Here is a 16,902-nt window from a genome sequence, read left to right as displayed (position 1 = left end):
TGCTATTCAAATGATTTCGGAATGAGACCTGGTTGGAAACACCTAATTTTAGATATTATGACGCACTATAACACGTTAATATGAACAGGTTATTCATATGTGCAAATATTGCAACGCCAAGCTGTTCAAGACGTTGGTGGAGGTAGGCTGTGTTTGCGTGGTCCACCAGCCATTCCTGTTTTCTATAGTTTGACTTGAGAAACACCACATTAGGGGACGTTAATCGGAAAAGTGAAAATCTTGACCTGCTGGTGGTGCTAGAGGGGAAAGTCGGGATCATCAGTGTCATTAGGATTCATCCTCTGGGGACATTGAATGCCTGTACAAAAGTTTGCGCCAATCCACGTGGTAGATGTCGAGATATTTCATAGCATCATGAAAACTTTGACCTGCAAGTGGTGTTACGAGAAAGAGTCAGGGGATCTTGGACGCCATTGCGATTCATCCTCCAGGGACCATGAATTTCTGCGCAAAATTTTGTACCAATGCACGTATTAGATGTTGAGATATTTAGAATTTGGACCAAAGTGTTGGACCGACCAACGTTCCCAAACACAGTACAGTGAATAGGTCATTATACTGTACAGACATGTAATAGAGGTACTGTGTCCATCAGCACCTGCAGAAACATACAGTCCCCATATATTCCATGACCTTACCTGTTAAACATCAACAACACAGAGCTGGAACATAACACACACACTGTACTCTTGACTGTACACACGTTACTGTTGGCTACGGCTCAATGTCATTAATGTTTCCCTGTCAAACAGCCGTCTGTCCTCTCAATATCACATTCATTCACCTTTTCTCTTTCTTCTCCTTCCTTCCATAACACTCCCTCCTCCTCCTCCTCTCTCCCCGCCTCTCCTCTCCTTCTCCCTCCTTCCTCCTGCCTCTCCTGTCGCTTCCTAACCTCGGAGGACAGCAGGATGGAGGACAGGGTGTGGACTGTGTGCCTCCTGGTCATTTTGATGCTGGGATGGACCGACGCTCAGAATCAGAACTTCACCAGGTAGGCCAACAGATTTCAGATATCGTGTGTCAGCTCTTTGCGTCTATCAATGTCCCTCTTGTGCATCCCGTCTTCTTGCCTGCGTGTGCACATGTGGCACGCCGTTTACCAGCCCACATCTGTCTAAATTAACTACTGTGTTTTTTCCTCTCTTGGTTGCAGTATTATGGCTACAGAGAAATAGAAGGGTTCAGTGTTAGGAAAGATGTGGTCGGCGTCCCGTAAACACACAAAATGACATGCTGTAATTGATGTAGTGATTTAACCGGGCAGCTGTACAGCAGTTTGCCCTCACGTCTGATGTTTGGGTCAAAGCTGGAGATAAATCATGAATTTTATTTTCTAAATCAACAGTTTTGATTTTAAAAAAAGGAGCTTGTTGAAGCTGATGCATGCTCTGCTGCAGCTACGTCCACACACACACACACAGGGTGTAAATTGAACACGAGGGACAAACAAATGCCTGTGGGTTGTTCAGCTCCAGAGGGTCAGAAGGGAGGGACTCCACTGCCACTGGGTTGTTTTTTTTTTGTTGGCCAAAAGTGGCCTTGTAGTACCACAGCAGACACACAACATGAAAAGAGCATGACCGGAAAGAAAAATGGACTAAAAGTGGGTTTATGATTGCAAAAACAGTCCTCACAGTGTAAAATCTGATTTATTTTGGCCTTTTTTCTCCACAAAATGAGCACAAAAACAAAAATGGAGCCACATTTGATGACAAAATGTTGATTTTAAAAGGAGGAAACGAACTGACAGAGCAGACAACGTCTAAATTAACGAGTCTGCTGTGAAATTTAAAGTGGAGGTTTGCCCCTGCTTTGATCTGTGTGTATCTGAGTGTGTGTCACCAAACTCCATGTGTGAGCAGGCGGTTTAAAGTGCCCGTCTGCTAAAATTAAATACTACTGACAACTTTCTTGTGGTGTGTGGAGAAAGCTCGCAGCACGTACACTGTATATTGACACTCTTCCTGGCTCAGTCGGAGCAGCTTTTCAAGAAAAAACCAGTGGAGTTTGTTGGGAACCTCCCCAGACTCGGTGAACAGAGACAGACTGTGCCACTGTGGTTTTCAGCGTGTATGTAAACCTGTGTATGTGTGTGTGTGTGTGTGTGTGTGTGTGTGTGTGTGTGTGCCTCGAAACTCTCAGTAAAGCTGTGTTTTCCTCCAGCGCAGCACGTCAAGTTAAACACAGTTGACTGTGGTTTTGTGATTCTCTTTCTAGGCCCAACTTCCAGTGTGGAGGCCACCTGGTCACAGACTCGGGCATCGTGGCCAGTGAAGGATTCCCCAGTCCCTACAAACCCAACAGTAAATGCACCTGGTACATCACTGTGAGTCACTTTAAAAATCACTGCACCATATCTCGAGTGAGGGTAGAGCGTGAGATGAATCGGTCATTTGTCGCCAGAAGGCAAAGCTTTCGATTTCCTGGTCTGTCTACATCCCAACACTCACCTATGGGCATGAGCTCTGGGTAGTGACCAAAAGAATGAGATCGCGGATACAAGCAGCTGAAATGAGTTTCCTCCATGGGGTGGCTGGGCTCAGCCTTACTGTACGTTCACACCAAAAGCGACCAGAGCTTCCAAAGCGGCAGAAGTCATTCATTTTCAATGAGAGCCGCGCATCTTGGGTGACCAAAGCGACCGGAGTGGGTCTGGAGGGGAGTTAAAACTCATTTAACTTTATGGTAATGAGCTCTGACGCGGTTCGGCGGCAACCAGTCAGAATGCTGATGTGCATCGATGAAGCAGGTCCCAGAGAACAAGCCATGTAACTTTGGTTCCTACAGCACACTTGTTCTGACAATGGATATCGAGAAGTTGATTACTTGCGTTCATGCCCACTCAGTCCTTTATAATGTGTCGCTGTTTGTTACAGAGACCAAAATAAAAAGAATGAGGCTTGGGACGGCGTCGCGGAGGTAATTGGTTGGTCTGGTGAGTTTTAAAGTGTGTAATGTTCGTAATAGAGGAGAGAATTATGTGTTCTGTTTTCACTGACCAAACATTACTTTCTGTGAGCTTTTTGACTGGACAACAGCAAGCAGCAACTACGCTGCTGTCAAGCTAGTAGTCCGCTTTGCAGCTCCTTTAAATTGACAAGCACGATCGAACGTTCAACGATTCATGTGATGAGCGACTAGAGCGACCAAAGCTGCCACAAATATTTTGGACAGTCGTGTTTCTTGGGCGTCCGTGAGAGACTCTGCCTCTTTGGAAACTTCTGGTTTGAACGTACAGTTAGAGATAGAGTGAGGAGCTTGAACATCCGGAGGGAGCTGAGAGTAGAGCCGCTGCTCCTTCGTGTCGATAGGGTCAGTTGAGGTGGTTCGGGCATCTGATCAGGATGCCTCCTTGGCGCCTCCTGCTGGAGGTGGTTCAGGCACGTCCCACTGGTAGGAGGCCCCAAGGCAGACCCAGAACACACTGGAGGGATTACATATCTCATCTGGCCTGGGAACACCTTGGGGTCCCCCAGGAGGAGCTGGAAAGCACTGCTGGGGAGAGGGACGTTGGGGTGCTTTGCTTGACAGCAGCCCCCGCGACCCGGCCCCCAGATAAGTGGATGAAAATGGATGGATGGATGCACCATTACACTGAACCCAAACCCAACATGTCCCAATGTGGCTGCTATGGGAGCGTATCCATGTATCTAGGGTCCTGTGTTACCCAGTTCTACAGTGGCATTTTATTTCAGTCTTACACAGTTTCCAAAAATATCAAAAAAGGAAAAGGGCCTGAAGCAAAGGTTTGGGCACCCTGCATGGTCAGGGCTTTGATACTTTGGCAAGTATCACAGCTTCTAAACACTTTTTGTATCCAGCTATTTCACCCATTCTTCCTGCAAAAAGCTTCTAGCTCTGTGAGATTCTTGGGCCGTCTGTATGCGCTGCTCTTTGAGGTCTATCCACAGATGTTTAATGATATTTAGGTCGGGGGACTGTGACTCATTTTCATTCACAATGTGAGTGAAAAGGCACTGACAGCCATGGTGAACCTGCACAGGTGATCACTGTTGGCTAATTAGACCTGCTCTCAGGACTGTGTGTGGGTGCACAGGCAGCACCTGTGTCACCTTTAGTAGTGGATAGAGTTAGTTTTCTACCTAATTACAAGTCTGGGTACCTTCAAGGTAATTATGGGATAGTAGCTAGTAAAATAATGTAGCACAAGAGGAGAACGTTCATGAAGTCAGCAGTTGGGTCACATCAGACCTTCCAGTGATTAACAGCTTGCTAGACTTTGTGGGCAGTGTTCAGTTCCAGTTTTAATTCTCAGGGTTTCTTCCATTTATTCCAAATGTTGAACACACAGAAAGGTGGGAAGTGACTTAAAAGTTGATTTATGTTCAGTTCTTCTTGACTTAAAAAATAAAAGTGTTCCCCTTAAGTAGCTTAGAATAGCTCGACAAAGAAACAAGGTGTGACACATGCAGCCTCACAGCACGCTGCTAGCATCTCTGCTGCTGCAGCCCAGTGACTGGCCTTTATCATCTCAGGCTGAACTGGAACGCACCGTCTGCTCAGTTTAACAGGGGGAGCTTAACTCATACAAAGCTCTCAAAGAGGACAAAATAACAACAAAAATAAATAAATAAAAAATCCTTTGTTGACTGCTGACAATCACACTATCTTTGGGCACACACACACATTCAGGGTAAATCTAAAAATATTTGAATAAATGAATGCTAAAAAAAATACAGTCATAAATGCTAAAATGAATGAATGAAATAAATAAATACGAAAAAAACTGAATAAATAAATAAATAAAAGAATAAATAACTAAATAAATGTTAAAATAAATGTGGAAATGATTAATTAAAAAATGAATCCCAAAATTAAATACAGAATTGAATCATAAATAAATAAAAGAATAAATTACTTAATAAATATGTAAATAAAAATATAAATCCATAGAAAATAACCATAGATAATTAAACAGGAAATAAATAAAAACATATCTTAAATATGTTTCTACATTTTTGAACAGCTACTTTTATTTTTGTATTTCTGTGTCTGTATGTTAACGCGGTGGAAGGTCCTAAGCTCTGCAATAAGTTATTTATTTATGCATTATTTTTTAAATATATTTCTTTCAGACATTATTTATTCTTTCATTTATTTACAACTGTATTTATTTATTTCCGTATTTTTCTATAATAATATAACACATAAATTAACAGAATATTTCAAACACTGGACTTTAAATTCATTAGTTAAAATACACATACACAAAATCAGATGGACATACCTGGTATCTTTGGAAACCTTGAAATATTCCTTTTAATTTAAGATTAAGTTTGGATGCTTTGCAAGCGTAAAAAATCTACAAAAACAAAACACTTCTAATGCTTCATATGCAGAATAGGAGGGAACATCAAGGTTTATTTGATGCAAAACATAAAACATCTTCCTTTGCCTCCCCCAGGTCCCAGAGGGTCACGTGGTCATGCTATCTTTCCGCCTCTTCGACATGGAGGCCGACCCCACCTGTCGCTACGACTACCTGGACGTCTACAACGGTCACACCCGCCTGGTGCAGAAGCTGGGTCGTTTCTGTGGGACGTTCCGGCCCGGCGCCCTCATCGCCACCTCCAACACCATGATGTTAGAGATGGTGTCAGATGAGGCCACAGGGGGAAGAGGCTTTCTCGCCGCCTTCAGTGCCGGGAAGCCGCATGTGGAAGGTGTGGACGTGTAATCCCACGCCAGATCCAAAACAGTCACATGAGTGCAGCAGACATGTTCAGAATGGTAAAACATGCGTCTCTTATTTGAAAAAGGTTGAAGAAGTGTGTTAGCATTTCCTTTGTTTTATCCCACAGAGAACCAGTTCTGCGGAGGACGTCTGACCAAGTCTCAGGGCTCAGTCAAGACGCCCAACTGGCCCAACTCTAATTACCCAGCAGGCATCAGCTGCTCCTGGCACATCTCCGTAGAAACAGGCAACGTAAGCCAGTCATATCATGTACCTTAAACATCGCCTGTTAAAGACACAGAGTGACAATTTTAATACAAATGTAATGAAGTTGATTATCCAGTAGGAAGAGTCAAATCTTCAGTGGACCTGTGTGTTTAAACTGGACTGAATCTGAGGAAAAGATTTGCCTAATTTTCCATGGGCGCAACCCACGCACTCAGCTCTGCTGCTCAACCCACAAATGCATGTTCCTTACAAATGTGACACCATTTAAAAGGGAATCTACCAAACACAAATTTCCTTACTTACTGTGCTCAGTTTATATTCCAACAGCACTTCGACTTTACGTATCATCCGGTTTGTTCCAGAGTGCGTTCTGGCGCTCAGAGTGACTATTCCCAAGCTCAGCGTTTGATTCTTTAAGTTTTTTAGTTAATATTGGACTCACCAAAATAAATAAATAAATTCAAAACCCTAAAATATAGTTCTTCAGGTGAGGTGAAATTTTGATGAAAAGTAATGACTAGTGGGAAGCAGCACTAATGTTAGCTAGCTAGGCTAAGTAGCCAGACTTGTTAGCCTGCCCTCTCTGAGTGGAGTACAGACTTCAAGTTCCTCTTTGGGCATCGATTAAATGAAGGGTGCTTTCACACCTGCCCTGTTCAGTTCAGTCCAATCAAACTCAGTTCGTTTGCCCCCTAAAGGCCCGAACATACTCGGGCGGAATGTACGCGGAACGGACTCCGCGGAGGTCCGTGCGGACTCAAAGCGGACGTCCGCAAGCCCTGTGCGCGCAAAGCTCAGATTTTATGACCGCGCAGACTCCGCTCTGCGCACCAGTGACTGCTCGGCAGGTATTTTTCACATCACGGGGATTTTTCACGGACATTTTTACAGGAAACTACAATGCGGAAGTGCGCTTGACTATGAAAGCCCGAATTACTGCGGACATTGCTCACGGAGTCTGCTCCGCTTATAGTACACCCAAGTATGTTCGAGCCTTAAGTGCGGTTCGTTTGGGCAGGTGTGAACACAGCAATCACACTCAGGTGTGCACCAAAACAACCAGACCGAGACCTTCTTGAAGAGGTGGTCTCGGTCTGCTTACAAACGAACTCTGGTGCGGTTCATTTGTGGTGAGAACGTGTTCCGACCTGGATCTGAACCAACTGCAGTCACATGACACATTGTTTGGGTTAAACATGAGCATGTTACAGTCCTGGAGGATTATTAATGTGCACCTCCTCCTGTACTGCCTTAATATGCACATTCAGCACATCCAATGCATCAAAACATTGTTTTCTAGTTGGAGCCACGCCTCGTTTTCAAACTGTATGGTTTGACTAAAATGAACAATGACAGCAATATAGTCCACGATGAGCAGCGCTAAAATCAACCTGCGTAGTTGTCCCTCCATTGTGACATTAGAAAGTGTCACATTTATCTTGCAAGTGTACTCTTCTTCAACGTTTGCTTTACTTCCTGGATTTTCCACACATGGAAATTCTGACCAATCAAGAGCAGCTTTCTCACACAAGGCATTTTATCTGGTCCGCTTGTAAATGCTGCTGTGAGAACACGAACCAACTCTAGGCAATTATACAACTTTGTGACGAACTCAGTCCCTAATTCGGACCAAAGCAAGACAACTCTAGGTCTGAAAGCACCCTTAACCTTCTTCTCTGATACCCTTCATTTTGCTGTTGCGTTACGGGATTGGTTCCTTAGGTAAAAAATGCCTCTAAAATGTATTTCAGAGTAAGGATGAGGAGGAGCTGGGTGTGTTGATCCAGGCTGGTTGATGCTGGACGAGAAGTTGAAATAAAAAGAGTAGTGAAGGGGCCCGTCCAGCCTCAGGTCATGATGTAGTGTACATGTGTGTGTGTGATGGCGTCCTCCTGACGAAGTTCAAATGAAAGAGTTCATTTAGTGCCTGGAGGTGTGTTTCATGTGTGCCAAGAGATTGAACGTAAGGAAAGAGGGAAGGAAGCGAGAGAGAGGGAGAGAGTAAATGCCCTTCTGTATTTCACAAGCCTGGCCCTCCTCCTCCTCTTTCTCCTCCACCGACTGTATGTCCGCACTGTGCTGGACTTGTGAAGACTATAAACATGTAGCGGCTCACATCATTCACTCCCCGTCGTGAGTCTGTGTTTCATGTTTCTTCCCCAGGTGATCGAGGTGAAGTTTGAGAAGCTGGACCTGGAGCCTGACACGTACTGTCGCTACGACTATGTGGCGCTGTTTAACGGGGGAGAGAGGGACAACTCGCGGCGGATCGGGAAGTTCTGCGGAGACAGGCCGCCAGGGTGAAACTACTGATCTGAAATGTTTCTGCATTCTCACATATCTATTTCCCCTTTACTGATTCTCCGTCTGTCGCTCCCTACATCTTTCTCTGCGTAGAACAATAGTGACAAACGGGAACGAGCTCCTCGTCCAGTTCGTCTCCGACCTCAGCATTACCTCAGATGGCTTCATGGCTCACTACGCAAGTGTCCCCCGCGGGTCTCGGAGGCCCACCGCCGGGGGAGACTTCATCTATGGACCTCAGACGACCACAGCGCCACAAAAACCAGCCGTGAAGCCGATCAAACCCACCAAACCACCTCCCAAACCTAAGCCTGCCCCCAAGCCTAAACCCACCCCAAAACCAGCCAAGAAACCACTGGTGAAGAAACCGCTGCCACGCAAACCTGCCGCCAAGCCCACACCTAAACCCAAGCCAGCTAAACCCACACCTAAACCCAAGCCAGCTAAACCCATACCTAAAGCACCTGTGAAAAAACCCACACCCAAACCTGGACTTAGACCTACACCCAAACCTAAGATCATTAAGCCGACGCTCAAACCAAGCATCAAGACTAAACCCACACGCAAGCCTGCACTGAAGACCAAGCCCACCTTAAAACCTGCCGTCAAACCAGTAAAGCCAACCCCAAAGAGCAGAGCCAAACCTACACCCAAACCCAAGATTAAACCCAAAGTGACGCCGAAACCTGGAGTTAGCAAGACGGTGACGAAGAAGCCTCTGGTGACCAAGAAACGTGAGTGACAATAATTAACAATCTGCACTTTGCTTTCATGTGTGTGTATGGGCACAGTGCTAATGTACGAGCATTTCATGGTATGGTAACCATCTCAGAAAAATCAATTTCACAGTGTAACAGTATTACACAATTTGTTATTGATAATGTTGTTACTTAGAAAGACCCTTAAAGAAATGAAACAAAACGTTTTCTTGCTTAAATGAAAGTGTGGTAATGTGTACAAAGTCTGACAGGCCAGAGATGCACACGTGCAGCTGAGATTTTCTATGTAATCCCTGACAAGGTGTTCATTAACAGAAATTACTGGATGACCGGGAGGCCAGAACCATGGATTAAATTACCTCAGTGAGACACAAAACAACCAACTCAAAATGACAACAAAAAGACAATAACACCACAAAGATAGGTAAAGGAACTGCAAAGACACACAAAACGACCACAAGGAGACACAAAATAAAATAATAAAATGACCCAAAAAATACATAAAATTACCGCAGTAATACACAAAATGACCACAAAGAAACCAGAAAGTACATTGAATTACCTCAATAAGACACAATTTGACCACAAGGAGACCCAAAATGAGACATAAAACTACCAAACAGTACATTAAGTTACCTCAATAGGACACAAAATTAGCTCAAAAAGACACAAAACAACCACGAGGAGACACAGAATGACTTCAAAGCAACATTAAACTACCAAACAATACATAAGTTACCTCAATAGGACACAAAACGACCACAAGGAGACACAAAATGTCCCAAACAAATACATAAAATTACCTCAATAGGACACAAAACAACCACAAAAAGACACAAAACGACCAGAAAATACATTAAAATACCTTAATAAGACACAAATTGACCTTGCAAAGACACAAGTCAACCACGAGGAGACACAAAATGACTACAAAGTGACATAACACTACCAAAAAATACATAAAATTACCTCAGTAAGACAAAATGACCCCAAGGAGACTCAAAATGACAACAAGACCATAAAGAGAAGCAAGGGAACTGCAAAGAGACACAAAATGGCCAGAAAATTCATTAAATGACCTCAAAAAGACACAAATCAACCACAGGGAGACATACAATGACTACAAACAGACATAAAACTACAAAAAATGCATTAAATTACCTCAATAGGACACAAAACAATCACAGGGAGACACAAAATGACAACAAAAAGACAAAAAGACAAAAAGAACATTAAGAGAAGCAAGGGAACTGCCAAGAGACATAAAATGACTACAAAGAGACATGAAACAACCAAAACAATACATTAAATTACCTTTAAAAAAGCACAAAACAACCACAAGGAAACACAAAACCACAATAAAACCTGTGTGTCTTGCTCCTGTGTAGCAGAGATGATGGGGCCCTTTGCACATATGTGCCCAGGGGCCCATTGTCTCATAACGCCCATGGCCAGATTCAGAAGCTGCTGCCACAGGGGACATTAAATCCTGATCATAGGCACCTTGAAAGGCATCATCCTGCTGATACCATTTTTACATGACAAAGAAAAAAAAACTGAGAATATTAATTTTTATTTTCATGCATTTTGAAATCAAAGTTTCAGGGCGCCCAGTGGTGCCCGCGGCACTCTGCTGCATATCCTTTCTCTCTCCGCCTTTCATGCTTACAACTGTCCTGTCATTAAAGACAAGATAGCCCTAAAAATAATCTAAAAAAAAAAAAAAAGTATTCTTCCTTTAAGGTTCTCATGCAATGGAAACACCATTCTCTACTCCAGTAAATAGGACGAACCTTAAATATGACTTAGCATGCTCAGCTCATTGAACCATTTGACCTAACTATGAGCCAGAAAGCTAACGTTAGCCTAACAAGGTTCAAAGTCGAGAACACAGTGACGTTAAATATAACTAGTAGTTAAGTAAAAACCACAAAGAGACAAATAACTACCAAAGAAATACATTAAATGACCTCAGTAAGCCACAAAATTGCCTAAAAGCCAGACCAGCTAGTGCACACCTGTATCAAGAGCAGTGAAGGTGCTTATCATGTGTTTGTCGCTGTGTGTTTCCCTCAGCTTTACCACCGAACCCAGTGTGCACACAACCCTGTAAGAGGACAGGAACCCTCCAGTCCAGCTTCTGCCCTCATGACTTCGGTGAGCCTCATCAGCTGCTCCTCTCCTCCTCACGAAATCTCTCTGTCCCAACAACTAAAATTTTCAGAAATAACTTGTTATATTTCTCTGTCTTCCAGTGATAACGGGTAAGGTCACATCTTTGACCCCTGGTGAGAGGGGCTCAGTGTCAGTCGAGGTGTTCCTGATCAAGGCCTATAAGCCAGGACGCCTGAACATCGCCAGATCAGGGCCCATCATGTTGGCCACACTGATCTCCACCTGCAAGAGATGCCCCGGGCTAATTAAAGGTACAGTACAGCTATGTGGATTTACAACCTTTTATTTGTCTCCGCCCATTGCATAAACTTGTAGAACAAAGCTGTATCTGACATATTCGGACACATCTTTCTCTCATCCAGGACGCAACTATGTGTTGATGGGAAAAGTCGACGCACTGGGCAACGGCCATCTCAGCCCCTCCAGCTTCACCCTCCTCTACAAGCCCATCCACGCCAAAGCACTGGCCACCCTGGCGGGCAAACCGTGCTGACATCACAGCCCAGCCCACCAATCAGATGGACAGCCCTCTGACTCTCTCTCTGATCACATGTAACTTTACATAAAGAGTGAAAATATTATGAGTAATATCCAAACCTGATTTTTATACAATGCTGCCGTGAAAAATGATTTTTAAAAAAACATACAACATTATAAAGTGTTATATTTTGTATTTTGTATGTAAGTTATGATATGTCTGTGATTAATGGTGCACATCAATAAATCATCTGGTGCTTAACGTGATCTAATATCTCAATTCTACTGTTCCCAGTGAAATATGACGTGAAACACTTTAAGGTAAAATTTTTATTAGGCACAAACATCAAAACATAGATAAATATTTTAATGCCCACTGAAGGCATTATGTTATCAGGTTGTCTGTCCTTCCCACTCTCATGAACACAATATATCAAGAACACCTTAAAAGAATTTCTCCAACTTTGGCACAAACATCAACTTGGATTTAAGGATGAGCTGATTAGACTGTGGTGGTCATAGTCAAAGGTTACTGTGATGTCTCATTCTTGTGATCGTAATATCTCAATGCTTCAGGGTAATTTTTTTCATATTTGGCACAAACGTCTACTTGGACTCAATGATGAACTGATTTGATTTTGGTGGTCAAAGGTCAAGGTCACTATAACCTTGTCCTTTGCATTCTTGTTAATGTAATATCTCAAGAAAACCTTACGGGAATTCCTTCAACTTTGGCACAAATGTCTGCTTGGGCTCAAGAATAAACTGATTAGATTTTGGGGTCAAAGGTCACTGTGACCTCGTCCTCAGCATTCTCGTTAGCGGGATATCTTAAGAACATGGTAAGGGTATTTCTTCAACTTTGGCACAAACATCCACTTGCACTCAAGGATGAACTGATTATATTTTGGTGGTTGTAGTTCAAAGGTCAAGGTCACTGTGACCTCCTTTTGTCTCATGCTCATGAAAGTGATATGTCAAGAACACTTCAGGGAAATATTTTCAATTTTTTTCACAACTGTCAATGGTCAAGGTCACTGTGACCTCCTTCTGTCACATTGTTGTTAACACGATAGCTCAAGGACACAGTAGGGGATTTTTTTCAACTTTGACACAAACATGCAGTTGGACTCAAGAATGAACTCATAAGATTTTGGTCATTGTAGGTCAAAGGTCAAGGTCACTGTGACCTTCTGTCTTATTCTTGTGAATGGTATATTTCAAGAACTCTCTGGGTTGTTTTTCAAATTTGGCACATTTGTTCACTTGGACTCAAGAATTAACTGATTAGAATGTAGTGGTCAAAGGTCAAGGTCACTGTGACCTTCTGTCTCATTCTTGTGATCGTGATATCTCAAGAACTCTCTGGGTTCTTTTTTAAGTTTGGTACCGACGTGACTAACACCTTAAGGAAATTTCTTCAACTTTGGCACAAACATCCACTTGGACTTAGGGATAAGACTGGGGGGTCAAAGGTCACTGTGATCGTTCACCCATCTCATTCTTGTGAATGCCATATCTCAAAAAGGCTGTGGAAGAATTTTCTTAAATTTGGCACAAATGTCTACTTGGACTCAAGAATGAACCAATTAGATTTTAGGGGTCAAAGGTCAAGGTCACTGTGACCTCATTAAACATATTTTTGCCCATAACTCAGGAATTCTTGTGCTAATTATGACAAAACATTTGCAAAAACTTTTGTATTCTGTATGTAAATTATAATATTTTACAGACCAATAAACCATATGGTGCATTAAAGGGAAATTTCGGTTTATTTCAACCTGTCTCCTATCATCCTAAATTTGTTTCCAGTGGCTCGTGACATAGAAATAATAGTTAGCATGTTAGCCGTTAGCCTAGATACAGCCGAAATATAGTGAGATTTTAGGCACGGTATGAGATCGCTGCTTGTTCTCGTGATGTTTCGGCCGCGCTTATGAAAGCAGAGCTAACTGGTAAACACACATGGAACCACACCGGTAAGGTAAGACGACACGTTTACATGTCGTTTTCTATATGTTCTCTGACATTTATCCTAACGATATGAGGCGGTCTTTGTGGAGAAAAAGCTTGTTTAGTGGACTAACTTTGCACTTGAAGGTTGCCCGTTCACTTACATTTTAACAGGTCTGACGCTACTATGCGCCCCGGCTGTATCTAGGCTAACGGCTAACATGCTAACTATTATTTCTATGTCACTAGTCGCTGGAAACAAATTTAGGACGATAGGAGACTTTTGAAATAAACCAAAATTTCCCTTTAAGGTGATGTAAGACTCTCCTTTCTACTGTTCTTTAAACAAAATCTAATAGCACACTTTAAAGGCAAAATCAAACATCATCAAAACACGGTCAAATATTCTTATGTTTACTGTCATTCCATCCACCGACCACTCCATGTGTGTGTTTATTCGTTGCCACACAGGAGACATGAGCAACAGCTGCAGAAAATGATGAAACCCAACAGGATGTAGAAGAGGTTGGTGGTCCAGAAGGCAAACAGGTAGAGCGTCTTGTTGCAGTAGGTGTCCAGGCTGGAAATCGTCCTGTTATAGTTGGGTTCATAGATGGAATAAATCCACACAGTGCCCTGGGTCAAAGTCTTGATTCTACATTTGTTGGACAACCACTCCAGTCTTTCAGCCTTTTAGCCTACCAGCGATGAACCAGCAGAAGAAGAAGAGAGAGACGAAGCAGCTCCAGGTCTTGCTTTGATTCCCAAAGTTGGCACAGCAGGGCAGGATGGAGAGCACGGTCAGCAGCAGGGAGACGACGCCCATCACCAACAGGTAGATGGGGATGTAGGGCTGCCTCGGACAGTCATGCTGATATATTGCTCCTGTAGGACACAAGGTGCGTCACTTCACCTGCCTCGTCTATGTATGATCATTGAACTTCATTTCAGTTATGGAGGGTGAAAAATGCCAAAAGTAAAAAAATAAAAATAAAAATAAATTAAAAAAAAAAGTATAAATAAATATGTAAATAAAAAATACATGGAAAAAGAAATAAATTAGGTTAGGATATTTGTTTGTCCTTTTTAGTCGTTAACGTTTATTCATACATTTATCCATTTACTTACATATTTATTTCAACATTTATTTAGTCATTTATCCTTCTATGTATTTATTTATGCATTTCTTTATTTTGGTATTAATTTCAGCATGTATTTATTCTTTTTTTTAATTATGTTTTATTTACACATTTATTGATTGATTTATTCGGTATTTAAATTGTTATGTATTTACACATTTATCTATTAATTTCCATATTTGTTTCAACATTTATTGAGGCCAGTAATGTATTTATTTAGGTCTTTACACCAGCATTTATTTATTATCTTAATTATTATTTTTTTAATACATTTATATATTTGCTTTTTTCCTGTATTTATTCATACATTAATTTATTTATTCCATATTTAGTTGTTTATTTATTTATGCAATTATCTATTTATTTCCATATTTATTTCCACTTTATTTATGCATTTATTTATTTATTTGGATATTTATTTCAGTATTTATTTATTCTTTTTAAATTATTTAATCCTGTATTTTATTTTCTAATTTATACATTTCTGTGTTTATTTATCTATTTATACATTTATATATTTCCATATTTATTTATTTTTCAGGTATATGTGTCATCATTTATTTACCATTTTAAATATTTCTGTTTTTTCATATTTATTTCTGTAAATTTCATACATTCATTTGAAATGTTTGTCCTGTATTTATTAATACATTTATCTATTTATTCCGTGTTCAGTTGTTTATTAATTTACACTTTTATCTTTATTTCCATATTTTAAAAATATATTTATTTAGTCATTTATTCTTTTATTCAGCTTTTTTAAAATTGTAGCAATTATTTCTTTATTCATTTATTCTTGTATTCATTTTTTATACATTTCAGAATTTATTTATGTGTTCCATATTCAATCATTTTCTTATTTTATGCATTTATCTATTTAGTTTAGCAACATTTTTCATCATTTATTATTTTGTTTTATTTATCTATGCATTTATTCATTCTTTTATTTATTTCTGTATTTCTTTCCTGTATTTATTTAGCGATACATTTGTTTATTTGTTGTATTGTTTTTTACTTATTTCTGTTCTTATTCATGCATGTATTTTATGTATTCTGTACTCATTTATTTATTAATCTATTGATACTTGAGTTATTTTCATGCCTCCATATTTTTGGCTACATTTGCGATCCACAGTGAAACAACAAGTTCAAAGGTGAATCACTTACCTATGACTATCTGAGCGATGGGCATGACCCCCATGATCACCTGGACACATACTGAGGAGAGACAGACAACATTTTATACATGTGATGAGATTAATTTCATATGAACACAAGTGTGCATGACTTCTCCACATCACTATCTCTCACCTAATATTGCTGCTGGAGGTTGAAGAGGGCTGCGGATGTGCTGAAGTCCTTCGCTCTCTGACATTGTGCTTTATGATAAATGGAAACTACAGAGGGTCAAAGGAAAGAAAGACAGACGCATCAGATGTCGAATCTTGTCTGCAGTGTCCACATTTCTCAATAAGTGCTCCTATTTACATATAAAGTGGTGAAATAGCTCCACAAACGTGCTGCAGTGCACTTCCCTAAAATAAAGGGGAAAGTTTCATGTTGTTCTTTTAACTGCAAGAAAAGTAAGCACAGATCTAAAATGACTAAACGAACTATAAAAGAGACAGGAAACTGGCTGTTTTGAAGTTGAAAATAGATCAAAGAAGTGCACCGAAACTAATATGATTTAAGTTAAAAGAAAATGGCAGAACAATCTGTGAATGTAAAAAACCATAACCTAATCAGACAGGTCAAATACCTCTGTGTGAGTAAGAGTATCTCCTCGATGTGTCTCCTCTGGATCGACGGACTGCTGTTGACATCCGATGGTCAGAGACAGTTCATTTGTGGTGTGACGCAGAGGTCTCATGCTGTGTGAGGTGAGGTTTCAGTTTCTCTTCTGTTTGGCAATGAGGAAGCAAGTCAAACTGTAAACTGGAATAATTCAGCATTGACCTTTTGTTGTTGTCACAGACTCTGTATCATGTTTCTACTGATTAATCACTTCGTATCTGGTCTTGTCCTACAACTTAAAGACTTTTTGGGTAAAGTATCTCAACAAAAATTAGCCTCCTATTTTCTTTAGATTTCCCCTTCATCCTTAAATGTATATATAAAAGGGTAACTTTGGTATTTTTCTATCTGGGCGCATGTTTTTGTGTCTTAGTGACTCATGGCGACAACATAT

The 16,902-nt window shown here is 41.0% G+C and overlaps 1 protein-coding gene and 1 pseudogene across 2 annotated transcripts; one reads left to right on the top strand and one right to left on the bottom strand.

The window, feature by feature from the left end:
* The first annotated feature begins 898 nt into the window (after window positions 1-898).
* On the top strand, window positions 899-11,890 carry pcolceb (procollagen C-endopeptidase enhancer b). The gene is made up of 9 exons (XM_033610143.2): window positions 899-1,015; window positions 2,242-2,350; window positions 5,450-5,708; window positions 5,847-5,971; window positions 8,111-8,247; window positions 8,345-8,985; window positions 11,047-11,127; window positions 11,226-11,396; window positions 11,508-11,890. Exons 1-9 carry the CDS (start codon window positions 933-935, stop codon window positions 11,636-11,638), a joined length of 1,737 nt encoding a protein of 578 aa, XP_033466034.1. The 5' UTR covers window positions 899-932; the 3' UTR covers window positions 11,639-11,890.
* A 136-nt stretch (window positions 11,891-12,026) lies between these two features.
* Window positions 12,027-16,582, bottom strand: LOC117272625 (transmembrane protein 272-like; annotated as a pseudogene). Its single transcript, XR_013488580.1, has 4 exons — window positions 16,474-16,582; window positions 16,026-16,111; window positions 15,882-15,932; window positions 12,027-14,460 (listed from the first exon to the last, which is right to left on the bottom strand). The product of XR_013488580.1 is annotated as a transmembrane protein 272-like (transcript).
* Between the last annotated feature and the right edge of the window lie 320 nt (window positions 16,583-16,902).

Source organism: Epinephelus lanceolatus, chromosome 22, assembly GCF_041903045.1.
Source record: "Epinephelus lanceolatus isolate andai-2023 chromosome 22, ASM4190304v1, whole genome shotgun sequence".
In the NCBI taxonomy this organism is placed as follows: Eukaryota; Metazoa; Chordata; class Actinopteri; order Perciformes; family Serranidae; genus Epinephelus; species Epinephelus lanceolatus.
The sequence above is the reverse complement of the archived record's forward strand: the minus strand, read 5'-3'. Positions and strand labels throughout refer to the sequence as shown.

Bases quoted from the DNA above. Each gene is read 5' to 3' on its own strand.
- pcolceb (XM_033610143.2), top strand. From the start codon at position 933: ATGGAGGACAGGGTGTGGACTGTGTGCCTCCTGGTCATTTTGATGCTG. The intron at 2,351-5,449 runs GTGAGTCACTTT...TGCCTCCCCCAG, and splicing joins AATGCACCTGGTACATCACT to GTCCCAGAGGGTCACGTGGT. The intron at 8,986-11,046 runs GTGAGTGACAAT...TGTTTCCCTCAG, and splicing joins GCCTCTGGTGACCAAGAAAC to CTTTACCACCGAACCCAGTG.